Genomic DNA, 24,906 nt, shown 5'->3' with positions numbered 1-24,906 from the left:
CTTATCTTTCAGCATCTAAGTCAAATTTTGAACTTTTCCGTGGAGCATCCTAGGTTCTTGCATCCCCTGGAATCTGATTTACTTGTTGGTTCCTTTGATTGCTTGCCCCTCTGTTGAAGGACTGTAGTTAAGGCTGGCTGGCATTGCAGCCTACTCACAACTCCCTGGAAGATTGATTCCCCTCGTGGTCAGAGATTACGTGTTATTCCATTTTGGTTCTCCAGAATTTGAGACTTAGAGAAGGGAAAGAGGATGCTGGAGTATTTCAGGCACTGACCTGCCAATCAGAAGGCATCCAATGTGAGCAGCAGCTGACTCCACCTCACCTGATCTAACCCCACATATGTTGTCTGCGTGTCGGTTTGCTTTCAGCGTGGGCATCCCATCAAGTCCCTGGGTCCACCCTGGAACGTCAGTGTTCTCCATGGAGGCATCATTAGAATCACCTTGGCCCTCAGCCAGCGAAACGGCCAGGTGTGACCTCAGCCCCAGACCTCCCTCCTGGGAGTCTCCCGTTGCTCGTCCTTGGCCTGGTACTTACTAGGCACTTAATAAACGTGCTGAATGAACCAGTGAAAAAATAAATACTGAAAGTACGTGTTGCATTTGGATGTGAGCGTGGAGCTGGGTACCCTTCAGAAGTACTGCTCAGGAGGACAGATGCTTACTGACCATCAGCTGCGCAGGCAATGGAGTTCTAGGGTCAAGTTCACTGTGTTCCCGAGGAACCTTTTTATTCCTGGAATTCAGACTCCAGGGCTCTGGATGGGTTTGAGGGGGAATCCATGAACTTTCTGACATTTTGTGTCCACTTGGACACAACATAGTTGCTTGTTAGGGATTTGTTAGAGGTGAGGGAGAGGATTCACGATTTGTAAGAGCAGCGTGTACGTGCTTTGTTATGGGTTGGGGAGAGGATCTGTGCTTTTTAACAAATTATCAAGGACTGTGACCGAAAGAACCCCAGTCTAGCTGATCCTGCAAGACCATGGCTAGAGGCGAGTACAAACCCATCAGCACTGGTAAAACAGCAAGTCCTCTGATAATGCAATTGCTTTTTGCTTTGCAGAGCAAACGTCCTTCTTGCCGCACCGTGAGCATGTGTGTGAGTGCGTGCACAGACCTGCTCTCCCTGGAGTCTTTAGGAAAATATATACCGAGTGCCAAATATTTACTGATCACAGTGGGGTCAGAAAGAAGAATGAGCTATCACTATTCAGAAAGAAGAGACAACTGTATGAAAAGTTCCAATTCCTTTGGCATGTTTAAATCACGATTTCAGACTACAAAGAGCTCTTACAGCTCTCCGTGATTTATTGCCGAATGGATGGTAGGGACACAGTCACAACAGCCAGTGTTGAGCAGATCCAGTGATCGTTAGGACGGGTTTGGGAAGGCTTTACGGATACGTAGAATGGGAGCCCCAGCTCGAGACATGGATGGACATGTTTTTGGTTCCAGTCTCAAACTCCCGGCAGCATCTTTGAAAGCATTTCCTTCTTAACACACTGTGTTCTTTTGATTTCTATGACGGCTGTCTCTTTTGGCTTCTCCCTGCTTTCTGGCTCTCCTTCTGTGCCCTATATTAAATATCAGCGTTTCCCCAGGGACCTCATCCAGTCCTGAACCGTAATGTTCCAACGCTGCTCACCCCTAGGTGTCTACTTCCAGCCCAGACCTCTCAGCTCCCAGCCCTATGTCCTACACGGTGTGTCCTCCTGACTGTCACAGGCATCTCAACCTTGACATGCCCACCCCCCAGCAGTTAACTTCTCATTCATTCCATCCCATTTCAGTAAGCAGGACATCCTTTGCTCAAGCCCAAACATGGAGCCTGTCTTGGTTCCTCCATCTATCCCCACATCTAGTCCATCACTGACTTCTGCTCATGTCGACTCTAAAACTTGCCGATTCTTTTCATGTATTTCTCTCTTCATGGCCCCACCCTTGGTCCAAACCACTGCCTTCTCTCACGTGTGCTGTGGCCTCAGCCATGGCCTCTGCCAGGGCTCCTAGGGGTCCTCCTACTACCTTTGGTGCCCCCTTCAAGAAAGCAATCCTCCACCTGGCAGCCAACGTGATCTCTTTATAAGGGAAGTCAGATCATTTTATCTTCACACTTAAAATTGTTCAAAGGCCCCTGTTGTATGTCTCCACACTTTCTCCCTTGGGGTACAGAGCACTGCAGGGAATTGCCCCCCCCCCACGTCTCCAGCCCCCCAGGGACCACGCCACCTCGCTGGCTGGCCTGCCGCCACAGGGGCCTTCTTTCTGTCCATCATCTGTGTCTGGAATGCTCCGGCTTCATGGTCTTAGTTCATGCTGTTCTTCCCCGGACTCCTAGCCTGGCTGACTCATTCCCAAGTTCAATTAACTGTCATCCCCTCAGGAGATGCTCCCCCAGCCATTCTGAATGGCTGAGCATGGGCCCCACCCCCAAATCCCCTTCATCTTAGCATCCTGTTTGTTTCTTCCATGGCACGTAGTGTTTAAAAATTATTAATTTACTTACTGGATGTCTCCCCAGCTCCTCCCCAGCCCAGTCCAGATTATTGGTTGCCCGAGGGCAGGGCCTGTGTCTTCCTGCTGACTGCAGTGCTCGTGCTCACACATTTCAGTCAGTATTTGAATGGCAAGAGTGAATCTGAATTCATGGTGGAGGAAAGAGGACAGAGTTAGCTCTATCACATTCCAAGGAGCTGAGAGTTTATAAGCAAAAGCAGCGTCAGAAAAGCCCAGTATTTGTGGGGCAGTAAATCTTTGTCCCCTGACCAGGACAGAAGAAAATATGATGTCATCCCATGTGAAGTTCTGCCAGTGTCCTTGTCCCTGTGGTGAGCCACAGCCACCCCTGCCTCTGCAGGAGACCCTCCAACACTAGCAGCCACGTGGCTGACAGGGTCTTGAATGAAAAGAATTGAGCACAGTCTCAGAGACCTCTGTGACAACATTAAATGCACCAACATTCGAATTATAGGGGTCCCAGAAGAAGAAGAGAAAAAGAAAGGGACTGAGAAAATATTTAAAGAGATTATAGTTGAAAACTTCCCTAATATGGGAAAGGATGTAGTCCATCAAGTCCAGGAAGCACAGAGAGCCCCATACAGGATGATTCCAAGGAGAAACATGCCAACACGCATATTAAACAAACTATCAAAAATTAAATACAAAGAAAAAATATTAAAAGCAGCAAGGGAAAAGCAACAAATAACATACAAGGGGATCTCCATAAGGTTAACAGCTGATCTTTCAGCAGAAACTCTGCAAGCCAGAAGGGAGTTGCAGGACATATTTAAAGTGATGAGAGGGAAAAACCTAAAACCAAGATTACTCTACCCAACAAGGATCTCATTCAGATTTGACGTAGAAATTAAAACCTTTACAGACAAGCAAAAGCTATGAGAATTCAGTACCACCAAACCAGCTCTACAACAAATGCTAAAGGAACTTCTCTAAGTGGGAAACACAAGAGAAGGAAAACACATACAATAACAAACCCCAAACAATTAAGAAAATGGTAAGAGGAACATACATATCGATAATTACCTTAAATGTAAATGGATTAAATGCTCCAACTAAGAGACACAGACTGGCTGAATGGATACAAAAATAAGACCTGTATATATGCTGTCTACAAGAGACCCACTTCAGACCTAGGAACACATACAGACTGAAAGTGACAGGATGGAGAAAGATATTCCATGCAAATGGAAATCAAAAGAAAGCTGGAGGAGCAATTCTCATATCAGACAGAATAGACTTTAAAATAAAGACTATTACAAAAGACAAAGAAGGACACTACATAATAATCATGGGATCGATCCAAGAAGAAGATATAACAATTGTAAATATTTATGCACCCAACATAGTAGCAACTCAATACATAAGGCAAATGCTAACAGCCATAAAAGGGGAAATTGACAGTAACACAATAATAGTAGGGGACTTTAACACCCCACTTTCACCAATGGACAGATCATCCAAAATGAAAATAAATAAGGAAACACAAGCTTTAAATGACACATTAAACAAGATGGACTTAATTGATATTTATAGGACATTCCATCCAAAAACAACACAATACACTTTCTTCTCAAGCGCTTATGGAACATTTTCCAGGATAGATCATATCTTGGGTCACAAATCAAGCCTTGCTAAATTTAAGAAAATTGAAATCGTATCAAGTATCTTTTCTGACCACAACACTGTACTAGATATCAATTACAAGAAAAACACTGTAAAAAATGCAAACACATGGAGGCTAAACAATACACTACTAAATAACCAAGAGATCACTGCAGAAATCAAAGAGCAAATTTAAAAATACCTAGAAACAAATGATAATGAAAATACGACCACCCAAAACCTGTGGGATGCAGAAAAACAGTTCTAAGAGGAAAGTTTGTAGCAATACAATCCTACCTCAAGAAACAAGAAACGTCTCAAATAAACAACCTAACCCTACACCTAAAGCAATTAGAGAAAGAAGAACAAAAGAAACCCAAAGTTAGCAGAAGGAAAGAAATCATAAAGATCAGATCAGATCAGAAATAAATGAAGAGGAAATGAAGGAAAAAATCGCAAAGATCACAAAATCTAAAAGCTGGTTCTTTGAGAAGATAAACAAAAGTGATAAACCATTAACCAGAGTCATCAAGAAAAAAAGGGAAAAGACTCAGATTAACAGAATTAGAAATGAAGAAGGAGAAGTAACAACTGACACTGCAGAAATACAAAGGATCATGAGAGATTGCTACAAGCAACTATATGCCTATAAAATGGACAATCTGAAAGAAATGGACAAATTCTTAGAAAAGCACAACCTTTTGAGACTGAACCAGGAAGAAATAGAAACTATAAACAGACCAATCACAAGCACTAAATTGAAACTGTGATTAAAAATCTTCCAACAAACAAAAGCCCAGGACCAGATGGCTTCACAGGTGAATTCTATCAAACATTTAGAGAAGAGCTAACACTTTTCCTTCTCAAAATCTTCCAAAATATAGCAGAGGGAGGAACACTCCCAAACTCATTCTACGAGGCCGCCATCACCCTGATACCAAAACCAGACAAAGATGTCACAAAAAAACAAAACTATAGGCCAGTATCACTGATGAATATAAATGCAAAAATCCTCAACAAAATACTAGCAAACAGAATCCAACAGCACATTTAAAAGGTCATACACATGATCAAGTGGGGTTTATCCCAGGAATGCAAGGATTCTTCAGTATATGCAAATCAATCAATGTGGTACAACATATTAACAAATTGAAGGATAAAAACCATATGATTATCTCAATAGATGCAGAAAGAGCTTTCGACAAAATTCAACACCTATTTATGATAAAAACCCTCCAGAAAGTGGGCATAGAGGGAACTTACCTCAACATAATAAAGGCCATATATGACAAACCCCCAGCCAATATTGTTCTCAATGGTGAAAACTGAAAGCATTTCCTCTAAGACCAGGAACAAGACAAGATTGCCCAGTCTCATCACTATTATTCAACATAGTTTTGGAAGTTTTAGCCACAGCAATCAGAAAAGAAAAAGAAATAAAAGGAGTAAAAATCAGAAAAGAAGAAGTAAAACTGTCACTATTTGCAGATGACATGAAACTATGCGGAGAGAATCCTAAAGATGCTACCAGAAAACTACTAGAGCTCATCAGTGAATTTGGTAAAGTTGCAAGATACAAAATTAATGCACAGAAATCTCCTGAATTCCTATACACTAATGATGAAGAATTTAAAAGAGAAATTAAGGAAACACTCCCATTTACCACTGCAACAAAAAGAATTAAATTACCTAGGAATAAACCTACCTAGGGAGACAAAAGACCTGTATGCAGAAAAGTATGAGACACTGATGACAGAAATTAAAGATGATACAAATAGGTGGAGAGATATACCATGTTCTTGGATTGGAAGAGTCAACATTGTGAAAATGACTATACCCCCCAAAGCAATCTACAGATTCAATGCAATCCCTATCAAACAACCAATGGCATTTTTCACAGAACTAGAACAAAAAATTTCACAATTTGTATGGAAACACAAAAGATCCCGAATAGCTAAAGCAATCTTGAGAAAGAAAAACAGAGCTGGAGGAATCAGGCTCCTGGACTTCAGACTATACTACAAAGCTACAGTAATCCAGACAGTATGCTACTGGTGCAAAAACAGAAACATAGATCAATGGAACAGTATAGAAAGCCCAGAGATAAAGCCATGCACCTGTGATCACTTTATCTTTGATAAAGGAGACAAGAATATACAATGGAGAAAGGACAGCCTCTTCAATAATTGTTTCTGGGAAAACTGGACAGCTACATGTAAAAGAATGAAATTAGAACACTCCCTAACACTATACACAAAGATAAACTCAAAATGGATTAAAGACGTAAATGTAAGGCCAGATATTATAAAACTCTTAGAGGAAAACATAGGCAGAACACTCTATGGCATAAATCACAGCAAGATCCTTTTTGACCCAGCTCCTAGAGAAATGAAAAGAAAAACAAAAATAAACAAATGGAACATAATGAAACTTAAAAGGTTTTGCACAGCATAAATGAGACAAAAAGGCAACCGTCAGAATGGGAGAAAATGTTTGCAAATGAAGCAACTGACGAAGGATTAATCTCCAAAATATACAAGCAGCTCATGCAGCTCAATATCAAAAAAAGAAAAAACCCAATCCACAAATGGGCAGAAGACCTAAATAGACATTTCTCCAAAGACGATATACAAATTGCCAGTAAACACATGAAAGGATGCTCAACATCACTAATCATTAGAGAAATGAAAATCAAAGCTACAATGAGGTATCACCTCACACCAGTCAGAATGGCCATCATCAAAAAGTCTACAAACAGTAAATGCTGGAGAGCATGTGGAGAAAAGGGAAACCTCTTGCACTGTTGGTGGGAATGTAAATTGATACCACCACTATGGAGAACAGTATGGAGGTTCCTCAAAAAACTAAAAGTAGAACCACCATATGATCCAGCAATCCTACTACTGGGTATATACCCTGAGAAAACCATAATTCAAAAAGAGTCGTGTACCACAATGTTCATTGCAGCTCTATTTACAATAGTCAGGACATGAAAGCAACCTAAGTGTCCATTCACAGATGGATAAAGAAGATGTGGCACAAATATACAATGGAATATTACTCAGCCATAAAAAGAAACGAAACTGAGTTATTTGTAGTGAGGTGGATGCACCTAGAGACTGTCATAGAGAGTAAAGTAAGTCAGAAAGAGAAAAACAAATACTGTATGCTAACACATATATATGGAATCTAAAAATAAAAACCAAAAAAAGCAATGGTTCTGAAGAACCTAGGGGCAGGACAGGTATAAAGATGCAGACATAGAGAATGGACTTGAGGGTACAGGGAGTGGGAAGGGTAAGCTGGGACAAAGTGAGAGAGTGGCATGGACATATATACACTACCAAATGTAAAATAGCTAGCTAGTGGGAAGCAGCTGCATAGCACAGGGAGATCAGCTTGGTGCTTTGTGACCACCTAGAGGGGTGGGATAGGGAGGGTGGGAGGGAGACACAAGAGGGAGGAGATATGGGGATATATATATACGTATAGCTGATTCACTCTGTGATACAGCAAAACCTAGCACACCATTATAAAGCAATTATACTCCAATTAAAATGTTAAAAAAAAAAGAAAAAGAAAGAAGTTTAGAGAAGAAGGTGTAGGCAAGTCTTAAGCAGGGAACTCAGAAGTTTGAACTTTGTCCCGTACGCATTTGTATCCCATTAAAGTTTTTCATAAGGCCAGTCCTTATGCTAATTATACTGCATCCTCACTGCTGGGTTGGGTCTCCCCTTACTACCAGACTGCTACCTTCCCCCCCGCCAGGTACTGTGTTTGAATCACCACATGAGACCCCGGCTAGCCTGGAGTACAGTGCTTGGCACACAAGAGACGTGCAGTGAAGTTGCTGTGAATGAGCGAATTAATAAATTTGGAGGAGCAGTTATGTAGTCACAGCTTAGATCTGCCTTCTCTACCTCTTCTCTGGAGCTCTCAGGATGGAGTTCAAAGTGCGCAGCTAAGCGCAAAGCAGTGACATTGAATTCCCCCGACAGCAGCTGCTGGTGTACGTGGTCTTGTCTCTTGACTCAGAGGAACCTCATGAGGGAAGCCCATGAGAGGGTTAACAGCAGATCTTCTGCCTGACTCTGATGGTGTCATGCACGGCGGTGATTAATATATACAGCAAACATTTTCTTGCCAAAGCATAGTTGACTCAATCTAAATATTCTTTCAGAGAGGTCTCCTTAATTATAATGACATGCTATAAATATAAGAAGAAAGAATGTCAATTATCAGTTGGTATAATAACAGTGTTAGTGTTCATGCACATAAATTATCAGTAACTTTAACCTATCTAAAAGCAAGAAAAGTGCTCAGTTTTGCAATTTAAAACTTTTGAATATGCCACATTTAAAAATTATGCCTTTACAAGGAGGAGAAATTAGTAATCACCCCTAAAATGCATATTCTTGAAGAGTTGATGAACTACTTAGAGTGACTTTTTTTTTTTTTTTTTGGTACGTGGGCCTCTCACTGTTGTGGCCTCTCCCATTGCAGAGCACAGGCTCCGACACACAGGCTCAGCAGCCATGGCTCATGGGCCTAGCCGCTCCGCGGAATGTGGGATCTTCCCGGACCGGGGCACGAACCCGTGTCCCCTGCATCGGCAGGCGGACTCTCAACCACTGCGCCACCAGGGAAGCCCTAGAGTGAAATTTTTTAAAACATCATTTGAAAGGGCAAAATTTAAAGACACCTATGTTATATTTATTTTCACACAATCCAGACTCATCCAGGGTGATTTGAACACCTGTCACGTGGCAAACATAAAGCTTCCAGAATTGCACTGTGTCCAAAATGGAAACTCCTAGTCATTCAGAGCAATTTAAATTTAAATTTTAGTTAATTAAAATAAAATGATTCACAGACATAGAAGAGATACTTATGGTTACCGAAGGGGGAAGGGAGGAAGGGATAAATCAGGAGTTTAGGATGAACATATACACACTACTATATATAAAATAGATAACCCACGAGGACCTACTGTATAGCACAGGGAAGTATTCTCAGTATCTTGTAATACCTATAATGGAAAAGAATCTGGAAAACAATATGTAAATGTATGTATAATTATACAATCACTTTGCTGTATACCTGAAACTAACACAACATTGTAAATCAAGTAACTTCAATTTTTTTTAATGATTTTAAAAAATAATAATAAAATGAAGTAAATTTTTCAGTTCTGCCGTCTCACCAGCCATGTTTCTAGTGCTCTGTGGCCACTTGTGGTTAGGGGCCACCACACTGAATACTGCAGAATAGAGCATTCCCATCCTGACAGTCCTATTGGACAGCATTGCTCTAAAGAAAAAAGTAAATAGAACATATTGCAAACACCACAGTCACAGCATTAAGGGCTACTGACACGCATCTAGGAGCAGATATTTTTGCCCACATTAAGGAAAACGCTTAAAAGTGCCCTTTTTACCAGCATACGGTAATCCTATTCAGGGCAAAATCAGACTCTGACCCCTGGATGAGAGATGAGGCCTTCCCCTTGTCAGGTCCTTATCTGTTTGAGCTGGTTGTCTATTTTGTTATTTTGTTTTAAGCCAGCTGTAATGTAATTTTCCAACAAGACACTTTGAAAACAAACAACTTCAAGGTATTAGCTTAAACCTGAACTCATTCTTTATGTTCTAATCTACTGGCTTGCGGTTCCTCTGTCTATAAAAGTAATAACTCATCACAGTTTTGGCTGAGTTCCTGTGCCCGTTCACTGGATCCAGGATTTGAAGAGTCTAGGGGAGCAGGACAGCTTATCATAAAGCGTCTGACAGTGCATACATCAGGAGGGCTTATTGGATAAAGATGCAGTCTCAGTCGATCTGCCTCAGGTATTTCATCACATCCGTCTTCTCTTACAGATCACCTACAAGGCAGTCAGTTCCTTTGACCCAGAAATAGATCTATCCAATCAAAGTGGAAGAGTTTCAAAACTGGGAAATGAAACCCACTTTCTGTTTTTCGGACTGTATCCAGGAACCACATACTCCTTCACCATCCGAGCTAGCACGGCTAAGGGTTTTGGACCCCCGGCAACAAATCAGTTCACCACCAAAATATCAGGTATCGTACATTCATGAGCTGTGTCTTATATCAGAAGTAGCATTTGGGTACTTTCTCATTCCCATTGTCAAGTCTGCAGAGCTCACCCAAACGTACACGTAAATTCATGTTTTTGTAAGTATGAAAATCGGACTTATGGAATTCAATGAAACGCTGCAAATGTTTATCATTTGGGAGCTTCGGATCGTCGTCCTGCGTCAGGAGGTAGGCACTGTTTTAAGAGTGTGTGTCGGAGAACTCAGACATGAGTGGGAGATGCTGTTCCCAGCACTCTCAGCCCTTCGCAGTCCCAAGTTCCCAGAGCAGCAGTGTCGGGAAAGTCTCCATAGCGAGGTCTCTCACAAGGGAGTGCTCAGCAGAAAGGCAGCGTTATGTGGAGTCCCTTCCAGAAGGCTCAGCCTTCCGTGGGACCTTCACTGTTAGCAGTTTCACGTCCTCAAGAGAGAGGCTACTACAGAGGGGGGGCACCAAGCACTTACATCCGCCAGCTTGTTTCTTGTAGAGACTCAATTACACCATCCAACAAAGGACATAATTTGGGAAATATTTCTGGGCATGTGCACCTGTGCAGAAAATGTCTTTGTGCTTCAGACTAGAGGAAATGGAGTTGCCATCTGGTGTGGGATATGCAGCAGCAATAAACACAGTTCCAGGGGACGTCTTTCCTTTTCTACGTTTTCCCCTTTGGATCCGAGTAGGGCAGTATTTGGGTTTGGGCTGTGACTGTTTTGGTTGGGGGTAGAAGAGCAGGAGGCAGGTGATGGAGTAACTTCTCATCAGTCAGGGTCAGCTAAGTAATACTTAGCCTGATTTTTATATCTGTTGTCCCTCATCCCTAATTCTATGAGAGATTTTCCTTAGGACTGAAGGAAGGGAAGGAAATACAGCACAAGTACTCTAAGCCGTCTACTAGGTTTTGAGGGAGGAGTGAGGTTTGGAATTTTGTTTTTAAGCAATTATAACTTAAGGGATAACTTTGCATTGTGTAAGAGTTAATTTATGAGCACAAACTTAACTTGAAATTTAATAGACACTTGATGTTTGATATAAGACATTAGCTTGTAAAAACAACATGGAGAGTTGGAAAAGAGGAAGGATACTTCAGAGGTTAGGAAAATGACATAAGTTGTACAGATGCCTGAGTAGAAAGACCACTGGGCCTGGAATCAGAAAATATGAGTTCTAGTTATAATTTTTCCCAGTGCTTTTTCTCTGATCTTGATCAAGTGAATTTACCCCTGGATGTAAATTAAGATGGTATTATCTGTTTAAAGAGGTAATGTGTGCCAGTGTACATATCTCCAAGCCCCTTTTTTGGTAATTTCTCCCTATGGAAGCCATATTTCAACGATTATTATCTTAAAGAGGCTATTCTTTTAGAAAAAATAATTCACTTTTACCATTTGTATTAGGTAAAAATTCTGGTTGGTGTGAGTCTGGCCGCTCCTAGCCCGCCAAGTTCAACAGTTCTATCCCGAAGCAAAGCCAGCTGACATTTTAGTTAGCCTGCAAAGGCTCATCAAGAATAACTATTTGATTTTTATGGTTCAAAGAAATTACGGATTCTGGGCCCCTATTTTCTACTTCCATGGACCTCAGAGAACTACTCTCTATCCAAAATGTAGCTTGTGTTATGAACTGGAGTTAATTTTTAACAGAATTAGGGCTAATTTTAATGCTGAGAAGATCCATTGAATGGACCTGAGCTATAACCCATGTCTTTTACATAAAAGCTTCTTGTATGTAAGAGATTTAAAAAACGATACTCGCCAAACTGGCCTCTACTGTCCTCATCAGGGACCCGACCTGAGGGCCTTACAAAGGCCGGTGCCTCTGCGGCCGGCGTCACAGCCTTCGTGCAGCGATGTCTCTTGTGCACCGTGAAGACAGAATTACCGAAGAGCTGTTATCTTCTAGTAACGAGCTGAACAATCCAGAAAGCAAAGACTGCCAGGAAATGGCCTTGGAAATGGGATCCGCCCTGGGAAGAGGGCTGACATTTGTAGAACTAGATTTGCCCATCTCTATCTATTATCTCTTTGAATTCCCGTAATAACCCTGGAGGGTAATTTCTCCTATTTTGATAGATGAGTTAACTGAAGCTTCAGAGAGAATTACTGTGCCTAAGCTCTCATGCTGGTCGAAACAAAAGGCAACAGAAAGTCAAACCCAAGCCTTTCTCACTTCAACTCAGTATCTTTTCCTCGGTTGTGCTTTCCCAGAGAGCCCACCGGTGCCTCACTAGGTCCAGCCAGGCCCTCTGACTCCTGAGGGCCTCTTCAGATCTCCGGATGGATATTTGGTACACAAGAAACCTTGACTTAGATGGGAGAACTGAAATGATCAGTTTTATGATCCTAGTAATTATTTCTTAAATTTGCATTTAATATTTTAAGAAAAGCGTATGTACAGAAAAGTACACAAATTAAATTTATTTTACAATTTACAATCTAATTACAGTGATGTACATGTATGGATGGATGTAATGGCTACACCCATTTAGCGAGAATCCGAATCGAGAAACAGTATTACTAACACCTCCTAAGCCCCCCCTCGTGCCCCCTCCCAGGTTAAACTCAAGACCAAAGTCAACACATGATGGTTTTAACAGCTGTCCCTGATGTTCAGGGTTGGGTAAATACGTAAAGGCTGTTTGTGGTTGGTTCACAGAGGCAATTTAAACTAAGTGTGCTGTGTTTTTAATGCTCATTGTAAATGAAAGTAGAAAGGAAACGGAAAAGACAAACCAGAAATCATGAGTCTCCTATCTCATGCATCTTCCCCAGCACCCTCCATGCCGGCTTATGAACTTGAGACGCCCTTGAATCAAACCGACAACACGGTGACAGTCCTGCTGAAGCCTGCACACAGCCGAGGCGCACCTGTCAGGTACCAAGCGGAGAAGGGGTGGTTTTAGGTGAAAACTGAAGTCATCTCACATGTGTTTTCTGGGGATTTGCTACACGCCTCAGTCAACATGTAAACCCATATCCTTATGAACTCTAAGTAAAAGAAAGGACTGAGGGGAAGGATAGGGTTTTGATGTGGGGTGATCAAGTACTGTGTAAAGAGTTTGATTCTGATGCACGTGGGTTGTTCTTTGAAGACAAGGAACAAAAACCCCAGTCCTTATACAATTACTCAGCCATAAAAAGAAATGAAATTTGAGCTATTTGTAGTGAGGTGGATAGACCTAGAGTCTGTCATACAGAGTGAAGTAAGTCAGAAAGAGAAAGACAAATACCATATGCTAACACATATATATGGAATTTAAGAAAAAAATGTCATGAAGAACCTAGGGGTAAGACAGGAATAAAGACACAGACCTACTGGAGAAGGACTTGAGGATATGGAGAGGGGGAAGGGTAAGCTGGGACAAAGTGAGAGAGTGGCATGGACATATAAACACTACCAAATGTAAGGTAGATAGCTAGTGGGAAGCAGCCGCATAGCACAGGGATATCAGCTGGGTGCTTTGTGACCTCCTGGAGGGGTGGGATAGGGAGGGTGGGAGGGAGGGAGACGCAAGAGGGAAGAGATATGGGAACATATGTATATGTATAACTGATTCACTTTGTTATAAAGCAGAAACTAACACACCATTGTAAAGCAATTATACTCCAATAAAGATGTTAAAAAAAAAAAAAAAAAACCCCAGTCCTTTCGGAGGTGGCTTTCCTCCTAAAAGGTAATTGCTCCCTGTAATTTAGTTACCCAAGATCAGGTGAGCCCTATTCCTTAAATGGATTTGTTTGTTTTGTTTACAGGGAGTTTTAAGTCCTTAACCTTCAGTAAATTGGCTAATCTCTCAATTGAATATGTGGTGTATAACTGTTTTTTTTAAAGAAACAGGTGATTGGAAAGATGATTGTGAAGTCTTTATTTGAACAGATTTAAGTTTATTACCATGATGTAGGCCTCATTTCTCATCGTGTGATGATTTATATAGCTAAGAAATTACAAAGTATAACTTTTACCGTGAATGAATAAAATAAATTTATTCTTCGTAGGAAGGAGCAAAGGAATGCCTGAATAACTCTTGAGTATGAACTTGTCATAAGCTCATTAATCTATATAAATGAAATTTCTACTTGTTTCAGAGGGATTCAGATATTTTGTACTAACAGAGTAGATTCCCTTAAAAATAACCTATTCCTTTGAATAGCGTTCTCCAAGGAAACATTTACATTCACAATTAAGGCTACAGGGCCGGGGGTGGGGTTCCTTTCCCTGTGCCTTTTGTAGAATTTTAGTTCATTAACCTTTTGAAACCTGGCCTCTCTTTGATCACGTTTTCACTACAGTATCCAAGGCGGATCCATTGGACTTCTTTCTGCCTGATAAGATATGTAAGTTTCAGTTCACAGACTCAAGATGAAAAACAGACAAGTGTAGTTGATAGAGAATTCACATTAGGGTCGAATCACAGAAACTTTTATTTGAAAACCCTGCAAGATGATATGAAACAAGTTTTAGTTTGCTGACTTACTCAAAGTAGTAGCCCATGTAAGGGATTTCAGATCGCCACTCATAGGTGCAGTAAGTGAGAACACTCTGAAATATGTAGAAGCTCTGTTCCAGGTGTAAGGTATTATTTCTGCAAGAAAAGCGATGCCACTGACACTGCCCAGGCCCTTTGGGTTGATTTGTTTGGCACTGAGGGGTTGCACGAACTGAATGACCCCAGGCTCACCCTCATTGGATGGCTTTCCAAGACCCAAGCAGACCTATGGCCGCGGGTCAGACTTTTTCACTCCAGAAAGCTGAATTATTATTAAATGAAAATTGACGCTCTGACCGTGGCCTTGAGAACATCATTTGTTTCTGACCAGTTTGAGTTGCCCAAACTCAGCAAAACAGGCCGTTAGGACAGGAGTCCAGGTTCTACCACAGAGGCATCTCGATGAAATGAGAGGGTAGAGGTCATTCACTTTCAGAGCCTCCAAACTGAAGGAAGCTGAAACCCTAACCATCTCTCCAACACTCTACTTTATTCTCATAAAAATTCCTTTCACACATTTTCTATTCTTGTTGCTTCTTTCCTTCTAACCCTTTCAGTTGGATTGCCATCCTCATCTTTGTATAGATCTTTCCAAGTCTAAGTTTTCAAATGACACTCCTTTGGGCAATCCATGTTAGTCCTGTCCCCAGAAACCCTCTTCTTATCTTTTTAAAGTGTCAGTTGTGTCCCAAACGACTACCCATGTTTTCCATCATCTGCCTTGCTAAGGCACGGTTTTGTTCTTTTCCTTTACACCTTTCTAGTTGTTTTTGGAGACTTTGAAGCCTTACTACTTAGTTAGTTGTAGACATCCTCAGGCTTTGTATTCTTATGTCTATAAAAATAGAAATTCAGATGCTGGTCAGGATGTCTGAGACGCAGGTCTCACATCATTTCAGCAGGCCCAGCTCTAGCTCTGTGAAGATTTCAGTTTATCATGTCACGTGCTCTTTCACACCTGTCATACTGCCTGATTTTACAAGTTCAGCACTGCTTTGCTTTTATGAAACATCATCTTGTTACTGGCTAAGCATTCCTGGAATTGACTGGGGTCATTGTGCATTCTGCCTCTATGATGCCCTCTTCTACAGCGTTAGCAGCTTGAAATGAACAAATTTACTATCTATATCCATCGTGGAAATCTACAATGCTAGAATCAAGATCAATTCTCGTGGCAAACAGTTCAATAAGCATTACAGGGAAATCCACTACAGATGCTACCTTTACTGGAAGGATGCTTGTCTTAAAATGGGTAAATTTTATTGGCACAAATTTGAGAGAGGAAATTATCTCAAACTCACCTGTCAAAAATATTTTTTTTTGAGAAAAGTGAATATTCTCTTCAAAGGATTCATTATTATAGTACAGCATAATGCGACTGATTATCTATTGAGTAGATGGAAGACCAATATATCTAGAAAGACTAGTTTGGGAAAAAAATGTCCATAATACTCTCAGTCTAAATGGGGTATATGAAAATTTTCAATTTCATTTAATGTTTAGAGAAATAAGAACTCTGATTAGGGACTCATAGGGACCTAAAATATAAAGCCATAATGTAGATTGAAACATTTGAACACATCTGGAAATTTGCAAAATGCACATGTAATCAACTGCAATACAAGAAAGCTTTTCCCAAATGGTAAGATAAATACTAGAAGAAGAAATGGAGTGAACATCTGTTGGCTTCCCTGGATTTTGCACAGAATTATGTGTTCAAAAATACTGTCATTGTGTGATTGCAAAAAAAACCCATTCTTTTGATTGATTTGATTTTTCTTTAATCCATATTCATTGGTGTTGAAAATTCAGTCATACTTCACTGAGGCACTTTACTAAGTGAGGTGCTTGTATACTGATTCCACTACAAACACTCAGCGTGGTTAATGCGGATTCTTGAAATTGCACTAAACTCTCAGTGTAAATGATTGTTGTCTTTTTATCGATCAGCGCATCAGCTCTGTCACATAAAATTATTTAAATCCTGAGATGGCCAGGAAGAACACAAATTCCATCATTCCAGCCAGTAAACTAGCACCTAGGACAGAATTTTAATGTCTGTTCATGGATTCGATTTTTTTTCTTTAATAAGACAGGGAAAAGCTTAATTTTCTTTTACTCGTTTAGAATCACCTCATTTCTCTCTCTTCTTCTCCCCACTGTTTATTACATGCAGACAGAGTCCAACAGAGAAAACCCTAATAATTTGGCAGTAAAAGAGCAACTCTAAATAAAGAATGAGTTTTACACTAACTGTGGTGCTTTTCTTGCACTAACAAAAGTTCTGTCTGTGATTTTACTCTCGTGATGTATGTCTTTATAGATAATCTGCTGTGTGCAGTAACCCTCATTAATGATGTTTTATACCTTCTAATGGGCTGTGGCTTGAGACTCAATCACGTTTTTGTAATTCAAATGACTCTCATTTTTGTTCCTTAGGCATTGTTGCTTTAATTTGTTCATAAATGTTTTGCAGCTCGGTGTCTTCTTAATTAAAACTCAGTGCTTGAATATGTTAACTAATTAAATATTTTGATATTCATTTCAGTGGAATGTTCAAAGATTACCAAATCATTCTTTGATTCATTCATTCAGGAGAAACTGTTGAGTGGGGAAAACATCTATTACAGTTGTGTGCCTACAGGGAGGGATGGAAGGAGGGCAGTAATCACAGCAACAACCAAAACATTAACACCGAGGCTGAACCATGTGAATGTAATTTTAATTCATGGCAGCCACTTTGTTCTTCTAATAGTAAAGTAGTCCAGATTATTTCTTTTTAATTTTATTGAAATATGGTTGATTTCCAATATTGTGTTTAATTTCTGCTGTACAGCAAAGTGACTCAGTTATACATGTATATAATTTTTCATATTCTTTTCCATTATGGTTTATCTCAGTATTGAGATATAGTTATAGTATAGTTCCCTGTGCTATACAGTAGGACCTTATTTATTTATCCTGTATATAAGAGTTCTCATCTGCTAATCCCAACCTCCCAGTCCTTCCCTCCCCCTTGGCAACCACAAGTCTGTTCTCTATGTCTGTGAGTCTGTTTCTGTTTCATAGATATGTTCATTTGTGTCATATTTTAGATTCCACATATAAGTGATATCATATGGTATTTGTCTTTCTCATTCTGATTTACTTCGCGTAGTATGATAATCTCTAGGACTGTCCATATTGCTGCAAATGGCATTATTTCATTCTTTTTTATGGCTGAGTAATATTCATATATATTATATATATACACACACACACCACATCCTCTTTATCCATTCATCTGTCGATGGACATTTAGGTTGTTTCCATGTCTTTAGCCCCAATTATTTTGATGCTGTGCATTGGCAGTCATTGGTGACTTATACTGTGGCTATCCTCTAAGTTGAATGCTTCCTCAACAGTTATGTTTAAAAAGCAATTTGTGAATAGTTTCTGTTGCTGAGAATCGGGGCCAAAATCTTAAAGTAAATAGGAACTTCACTACCTTATGAATGGGGAAGAGAGGAGGCGTAAGGAATGGAAGACATATTTTGCCTAACTTTTTTCAACAATGTGTCCTAGGTAAGTAAGGTTTCAAATGAGATAGGAAATATTTCTTGTTAGTAAAAAGCAATCATAAATGCTTTATTCATCCAAAACACCTCTGATTTAAAAACAAAAAGACTTGTATCATGTAACACCTGCAGTTTCATATATAAGTCAAGAATTTATTTTTATGTACTATGTCCAGATTTTTATTAAACTGATTTTGCCTTGAATTTTTTCTCATGGTAGACTGCAAATGTGTGCTATTCTCATTTACTCCTAACACTTTTTTCCTTATGCTGCTTTGTTTTACGTGGTAAAGTAGGAAACGTTCTGATATTAAAGTGTCATTGTTAACTTCAGTATTTCTTGAGTTATTCAAATTACTCATCAAATATTCTTTTGTAACAAATTAGACAGAAAATGAAAAAGGCATTAAAGGATGCTATTTTTCTCATTATACAGCTCTCTGTCTTTTGAAAAATCCACTCTTAGTCTTCGAAGAAGGTGAAGGACAAGTTTTCATTCCATTGAGAATAAACAGGCAGTAAAGCAATTGTATTTATTTTAAGAAAATGTGTTATATTTCTCACACACGTTCCATTTGATCCTGGAGCTGTATGGGAAACGAGCTTTATTCTCTTTGTGGGCCTGCACTCATGGCCCCAAGCTGGGTATCACACAGCAGTTTTTGTTAAAGGGACTCAGCGTGAGAGTGCCAGGGAGTCTGTGACACTTGCCACCTCGGATGGGACAGTGAAACTAACTTTTGTCAGTAAAAGAAAGGAAAGAGATCATTATTACTAATGAAAGGTAGGAGATAATCATGCACTTTGTTCTAAGAAGTTTCCTATTTTAGGAATTACAATTGTTGGCATATGATTGACTACGGTTTAGAAGTTTGATGTTAGGAAGTATGGACCAGATCCTTTTTACATTTTTTTTAAAGCAGCAGCAATCTATATGATTGTCTCCCCTTTCTATGTCCCAGGAAAGACATTATCACTGCGTTGTCACCACCTTCTTGGACACCCCTTTCTCTTCTGCTTCATGCAAGGAGCCTTTGAGCATTTCAGCATTATAGGGTTCTTGTGAGGATTAACTGAGGTACTGTATTTCAAATAGTACTTCAAACCGTACTTCACACACACTAAATGCTACGTAAGTGTTTCTTCTTGCTCTGGCACCCTTCAGGCTGTAGCAGTAGGTGGTTCTCATTGTTTCTTTTCACACGACCAGCCCTGGGCCTCTACCTTTTCCTTTGTTTGTCTCATTCTCTTCAAATCTGCTATCACGAAAAATCTAATTTGACATGAAAAATAAATTAAGAATTTAATAAGTGTGTCTATCAATAAAATCCTAAATAGAATTCCTATAAATTCTAATGTCTCTCCTGCATTTTAAATTCTGATTGCCTCTGGTTACCTGTTTATTTATGCATTTGCAAGTTTTGAGGAACTGATACTATAACTAGGTAATGAACTCTCCCCCGACCCCAGTTCTGTACAACAGCTCTTTAAAAAGGTTAGGTGTTTCCATGTTGACCCCTGAGTCGTTAGCTAATTATGGTCTTTATCAGCTCTAAACTTAAGTTTATGAATAAACTTAAGCATAAAACAAAAGGAAACAAATCTTCTGTTTAGAACCACTCTAAAAGTAAAGTTTGCAACGTGCCATACCAACGAAGAGTCCATGAGACAAGTAACTTGCTTGGCTCAATGGGGTCTGTTGTTGTCTCCACTCTCGAAGAGTGCTCCTCCTTTCACTTTCTTAAAAGAAAGGTATCTGTTATTCAAGTACCATTTTATGGTCATTCAATCATTATGATTATATTAGAATTTATTCTCCAGATTCTAAAGATTGTCCTTTTTTTGAATTTTATTTTATTTTATTTTTCTGTATAGCAGGTTCTTATTAGTTACCTGTTTTATACATATTAGTGTATACATGTCAATCCCAGTCTCCCAGTTCATCCCACCACCACCCCACCCCCACTTTCCCCCCTTGGTGTCCATTGGTTTGTTCTCTACATCTGTGTCTCTATAAAAATTGCCCTTTAATCAGAATAGTTTTATCTATTAGTTTGATCTTGGCTCAGGAACCAGTTAAATAGCGATTTGCAAATATTTTATTATTTATCCATAAAAAAATTTATCTCTTTATATTACTTTCTTGCTGGATGAAAGAAAAAACTGTAGTGTAAAACCTTACAATACAAAGTTTACCTTAAGATCCAAGGATTCTGTAATTTAAAAGTAGCTTCAGGGACTTCCCTGGTGGCATGGTGGTTAAGAATCCACCTGCCAATGCAGGGGACACGAGTTTGAGCCCTGGCCCAGGAAGATACCACATGCCGTGGAGCAACTAAGCCCGTGCGCCACAACTACTGAGCCTGCACTCTAGTGCCAGCGAGCCACAACTACTGAGCCGGCGCTCCACAACTACTGAGCCGGCGCTCCACAACTACTGAAGCCTGCGCGCCTAGAGCCCGTGTTCCACAACAGGAGAAGCCACCGCAATGAGAAGCACGTGCACCGCAACGAAGAATAGCCCCTGCCCACCGCAACTAGAGAAAGCCAGAAAGCCTGTGTGTAGCAACGAAGACCCAATGCAGCCAAAAAAAAAAAAAAAAAAAACTAGCTTCATTTTAAATTAACCTATTATAAATCAATGTATAATGTTCAGATCTACCCAGTACTTTGCTCTAAATTAATTGGAAACTACTGAATCTATCAGTAATGAATAAGCAATATCATTACGGCCTAAACAATAAGACAGTATCAGGTGTCATGCGTGGTCTTTTGGATGGGCAGAATCAGTCTTCCATCCTTTGACATAGGCAGGAAACTCTTCTGATATTCAAATAATTACTCTGAATATGCATCACGTGAATAGCGGACCTAACTTTCTAAAATGACTCCCATGATACACGGAAAGAACATACTCTTTGGAGTAAATAAACCCAGTTTCAAATCCCAGCTCTCTCAACGACTATCTATGTGATGGTTACAAATCTCGTAACATCTCTGAGCCTCAGGGTGACGCCACGTCAGCTCACGGAGCTGCTGTTGGGGTTACATTGACGCAGTAGACACTAGGTTCCGAGTGCTGTGTGACTCCCTGGGGATCCAGAGGGGCCTGTCGTGGGCTCTGTTCTCCAGGGGGTTGCAGTCTCGACACGTGAGCCCAGCATGTGCTCTGGTCCCCTGTCTCGGGTGCTGAGGAGCCGGAGGGCGGGACTGTACCTGGGGTGGGGGGTGTTGGGTAAGATTCCAGAGAGGAGCTGAGTCTTGACAGATGGATGTTGCCCACAGGATGTATGTCACATGGAGACAGGAGGTTACGTGTGTGGCAGGGACTAAATACTGAGCAAGACAGATGCATCCCAGGAGGGTGGGGAGGACCAAGTTGGCCTGCTCTGGTGATGAGAAGTGTGATATAATTAGAGAGGGGTGGGATGGCGGGATGGGAGAAGCGGAAGGGAGATCAGGGGTAGATTGATTGATTGGGCGACCTTATGCTCCATACCAGGGGGTGGAGTTGTGTCCAATGGGCAGTGAGCAGGGATTCCAGGGACTTAGGTAAGGAAAAAATGTAGGGAAGATTAGCTGCAGCCGTGGAGGGTGGGTTACTGGGTTGGGGCATAGGACAGGTGTACAGGTTCCTTTTCATCCGCCCAGTTAAGGTATCGCTAACACTTAGGGAAGCGATCTTGTACATGTCAAATGCTGATTTTCATTAGAAACGGGACTTAGGGGAACCAGAAACATTTAGTTCTTTTAGAAGAAAAAAAGAGAATGTATCGCCTAATCAAAGTGATTGGTGATGTTAACTGTTTAAAGTATTGTTAAAGTGCATACTAGGACACTCAAAATTGAAAAACTAGCTCAGCCATGACTCTCTGGTAATTTACTGGAAATTACTAATCATGTGAATATTTTTAATTTATTTATTTATTTTTGCTGTGTTGGGTCTTCGTTTCTGTGCGAGGGCTTTTTCTAGTTGTGGCAAGCGGGGGCCCCTCTTCATCGCGGTGCGCGGGCCTCTCAGTGTCGCGGCCTCTCTTGTTGCGGAGCACAGGCTCCAGACGCGCAGGCTCAGTAGTTGTGGCTCACGGGCCCAGTTGCTCCGCGGCATGTGGGATCCTCCCAGACCTGGGCTCGAACCCTGTGTCCCCTGCATTAGCAGGCAGATTCTCAACCACTGCGCCACCAGGGAAGCCCCATATGAATATTTGTAAATCCCAGTTTTCATAAGCAGTAAAGAGGTGGCGTTGTTAGTGCTTCTTGCTCAGAAGAACCTTCTGGACCTTTGTCTTTTTGCTTCTCTCTACCTTCCTTTTACTGGATCACCCTAACCCCTTTGCCCTGAGCCTGTGCTAGGCACTTTGGGGACCATTATGAAACACACTGGGGTGTGTTTGCAATGCCAGCGAATGGATGAGACGGTGTCTTACTGAAAGAGCGCCAAAGGAGTGAATGCTCCAGGACGCTTAGCGGATGAGTGTGGCTGACTCTTGGCTGAGGGACAGGGAAGACTCAAGGTTTTGATCACACCGTTTCTCGTTGTTCTCATTCCTGTACCCAAAGGAACCCATGGTTGTCTCTGCAAAGATCAATGTCTGAGGTTGGACTGCAGGCTACACAAAGGCCCTTGAGTGTCATTTATAGTGGAGGCCGTACGTTATCATACGTGACCGCCTCCCTGGAGGTGAGGTCAGTAGTGCTGGGCACAGCCCCCCCACCAGCTGACCAGGAGCCCAGAAGCCACCTGTCAGGATGGGGAGGCAGACATGCAGGTTGAACTCACTGGCCACTGACAATAGAGAAAGTTACCCCCTGCTTCTTCCCCCCACACCGTCTGTCTGGACCATCCATAAATGAAACAGTGGAATCACTTAAAAGCTGTCTCAGTTGTAAACCCAGAGCCCCAGAAGGTTGCCGATGCCTTGAATTGAACAACTTATCGCCTGAGTGACAAATCTCACTGCTGCTCTGCCATTTGCTCTCAGCAGCTGCTGGGTCTTCCTAATCACGATTATTGATTCCACGGAGTTTAAGGGATGAATTTCTAGAGGTGTTCCGAGCTGAGACTGTTAGGCTTTGGGAGACAGGATCTTGGACATTTTGACGAAGACTGACTGATCCGACTATAGGCGCTTCACTTTCATTTTTTTAAGTGTTACAATCACATAAGTACGTGAGAAAAGATGACAAGTTCAAAGAGGCTGATAGTTACGCTTGGGGCAGACAGTGAAAGCCCGTCCAGGGAGCTGCTGAGAGCTGTGGGCTTTGGGAGCCAAGGAGCCCCTCGGAGAGGACCTGACCACGCTCCTCAGGTGTCAGAACCTCGTGATCCTATGGAGGGGGGCGGACATGGCCGTATAATGAACACTGTTTTATGTCATTCTCTTCAGCAGAACATTTTCTCAACCAGCGCTTCTAAGTCTGGACAGTGTAATCGTTTATGATGAGAACAGCAAAGCACAGGAAAAAGCTGATGTGCCTTCTGTTTCATCAAAAATTAGTTTATTAAGTCTGTTATTACATTATGCTTGTGATGGTTACCTATATTTGGTTTTCAGCTCCTTAATTTAATTAACAGTCAGTTCTTCAATCTGTGAGATAGTAGAACGATTGGGTAGCAATGTTTGTTTTCTCCATATCGTCGTATCCATTTTGAGCTGTTCTCTGTGTCCTATTTTTTTCATTTCTCTATGTTTCCCTAATAGTGTTTGCCTGTCCAGTGTCAGTGTATTTCCTGCTCAGTGAGAATTGGTAAGAGCTCTCTGAAGTTATTAGTCTCTAGCTAAAATTGTTGCCCTTTACAATATTGCCAAGTGTTATAGGAAATTTGAGGGTTGACATTTGCCTATTATTCATTCATTTGTGCACCAAATATCTATTGAGCATCTTTATTTTCAAGTCACTGTGCTAGGATGGTGATCAAGCTGTGTAGAGAAGCCCAGAGTACACTGAGAGCATAAGACAGAAGGATGAAATCCCAACAAGGAAATCGGGATGTGCTGTTTCAGCTGAAACTCAAAGGAAAAGTAGGAAGTGGCCAATCAGGGGCTGGAAGGCAGGTGTGGGTCCACCAAGGAGAGGAGCAGCCTTTAGAACAGCCTAGGATCAGAGGAAGTAAAGAGATGTAGACAGTGGTCATCCCAGCAAATACAATTAAAACCACATACATAGTAAATGAAGCTTGACCAGCACTCAGGAGTATTAACTAGATTTATGAATTTAATGTTGGAAGTGAGCCTTTTCCTAGGCTAATTATTATGTAAAATGTATGTAAATATAATAGGAAATGCAAAATGATCACAAAATGATTTTCATAATTTAGTTTCTGAATATCCTTCAGTACCTCAAACCTAATTAAGTGTGCAATAAGTGTTTCTTGAATTGAACATCATCTTTTTCTTGTGAGAAGTAATTATCACTGAAACCTTTATAGATAAGAAGCCAAAGGTCTCAAACCTCCTTTTAACTCGTTGGATGTATAAGGAAGAAGAAGCGTTTAAAATTTATATTCTCATCTCTAAATAAAAGTTAAATACCATGACCCTTCCATAGAGTGCAGAAGCATAAAAAAACACCCTACCCTTACCCTTGGATCAATCTTATTTTTTTTAATAAGAAGAGAAATTCAGAAGGACTACTGCAGATTTC

The 24,906-nt window shown here is 40.9% G+C and overlaps 1 protein-coding gene across 5 annotated transcripts in view; it reads left to right on the top strand.

The window, feature by feature from the left end:
- The window catches only part of PTPRM (protein tyrosine phosphatase receptor type M), a 747,728-nt gene that overhangs the window by 445,089 nt on the left and 277,733 nt on the right, over positions 1-24,906 (top strand). For all 5 annotated transcript variants that reach the window (XM_073790533.1, XM_073790536.1, XM_073790535.1 and 2 more), the window contains 2 exons: positions 10,002-10,203; positions 12,990-13,092. In XM_073790533.1, coding sequence (XP_073646634.1) covers positions 10,002-10,203; positions 12,990-13,092 — 305 coding nt within the window. The remainder of the gene's footprint in view (positions 1-10,001; positions 10,204-12,989; positions 13,093-24,906) is intronic.

The sequence above is a fragment of the Tursiops truncatus genome, chromosome 13 (genome assembly GCF_011762595.2).
Source record: "Tursiops truncatus isolate mTurTru1 chromosome 13, mTurTru1.mat.Y, whole genome shotgun sequence".
Lineage (NCBI taxonomy): Eukaryota > Metazoa > Chordata > Mammalia > Artiodactyla > Delphinidae > Tursiops > Tursiops truncatus.
The sequence above is the reverse complement of the archived record's forward strand: the minus strand, read 5'-3'. Positions and strand labels throughout refer to the sequence as shown.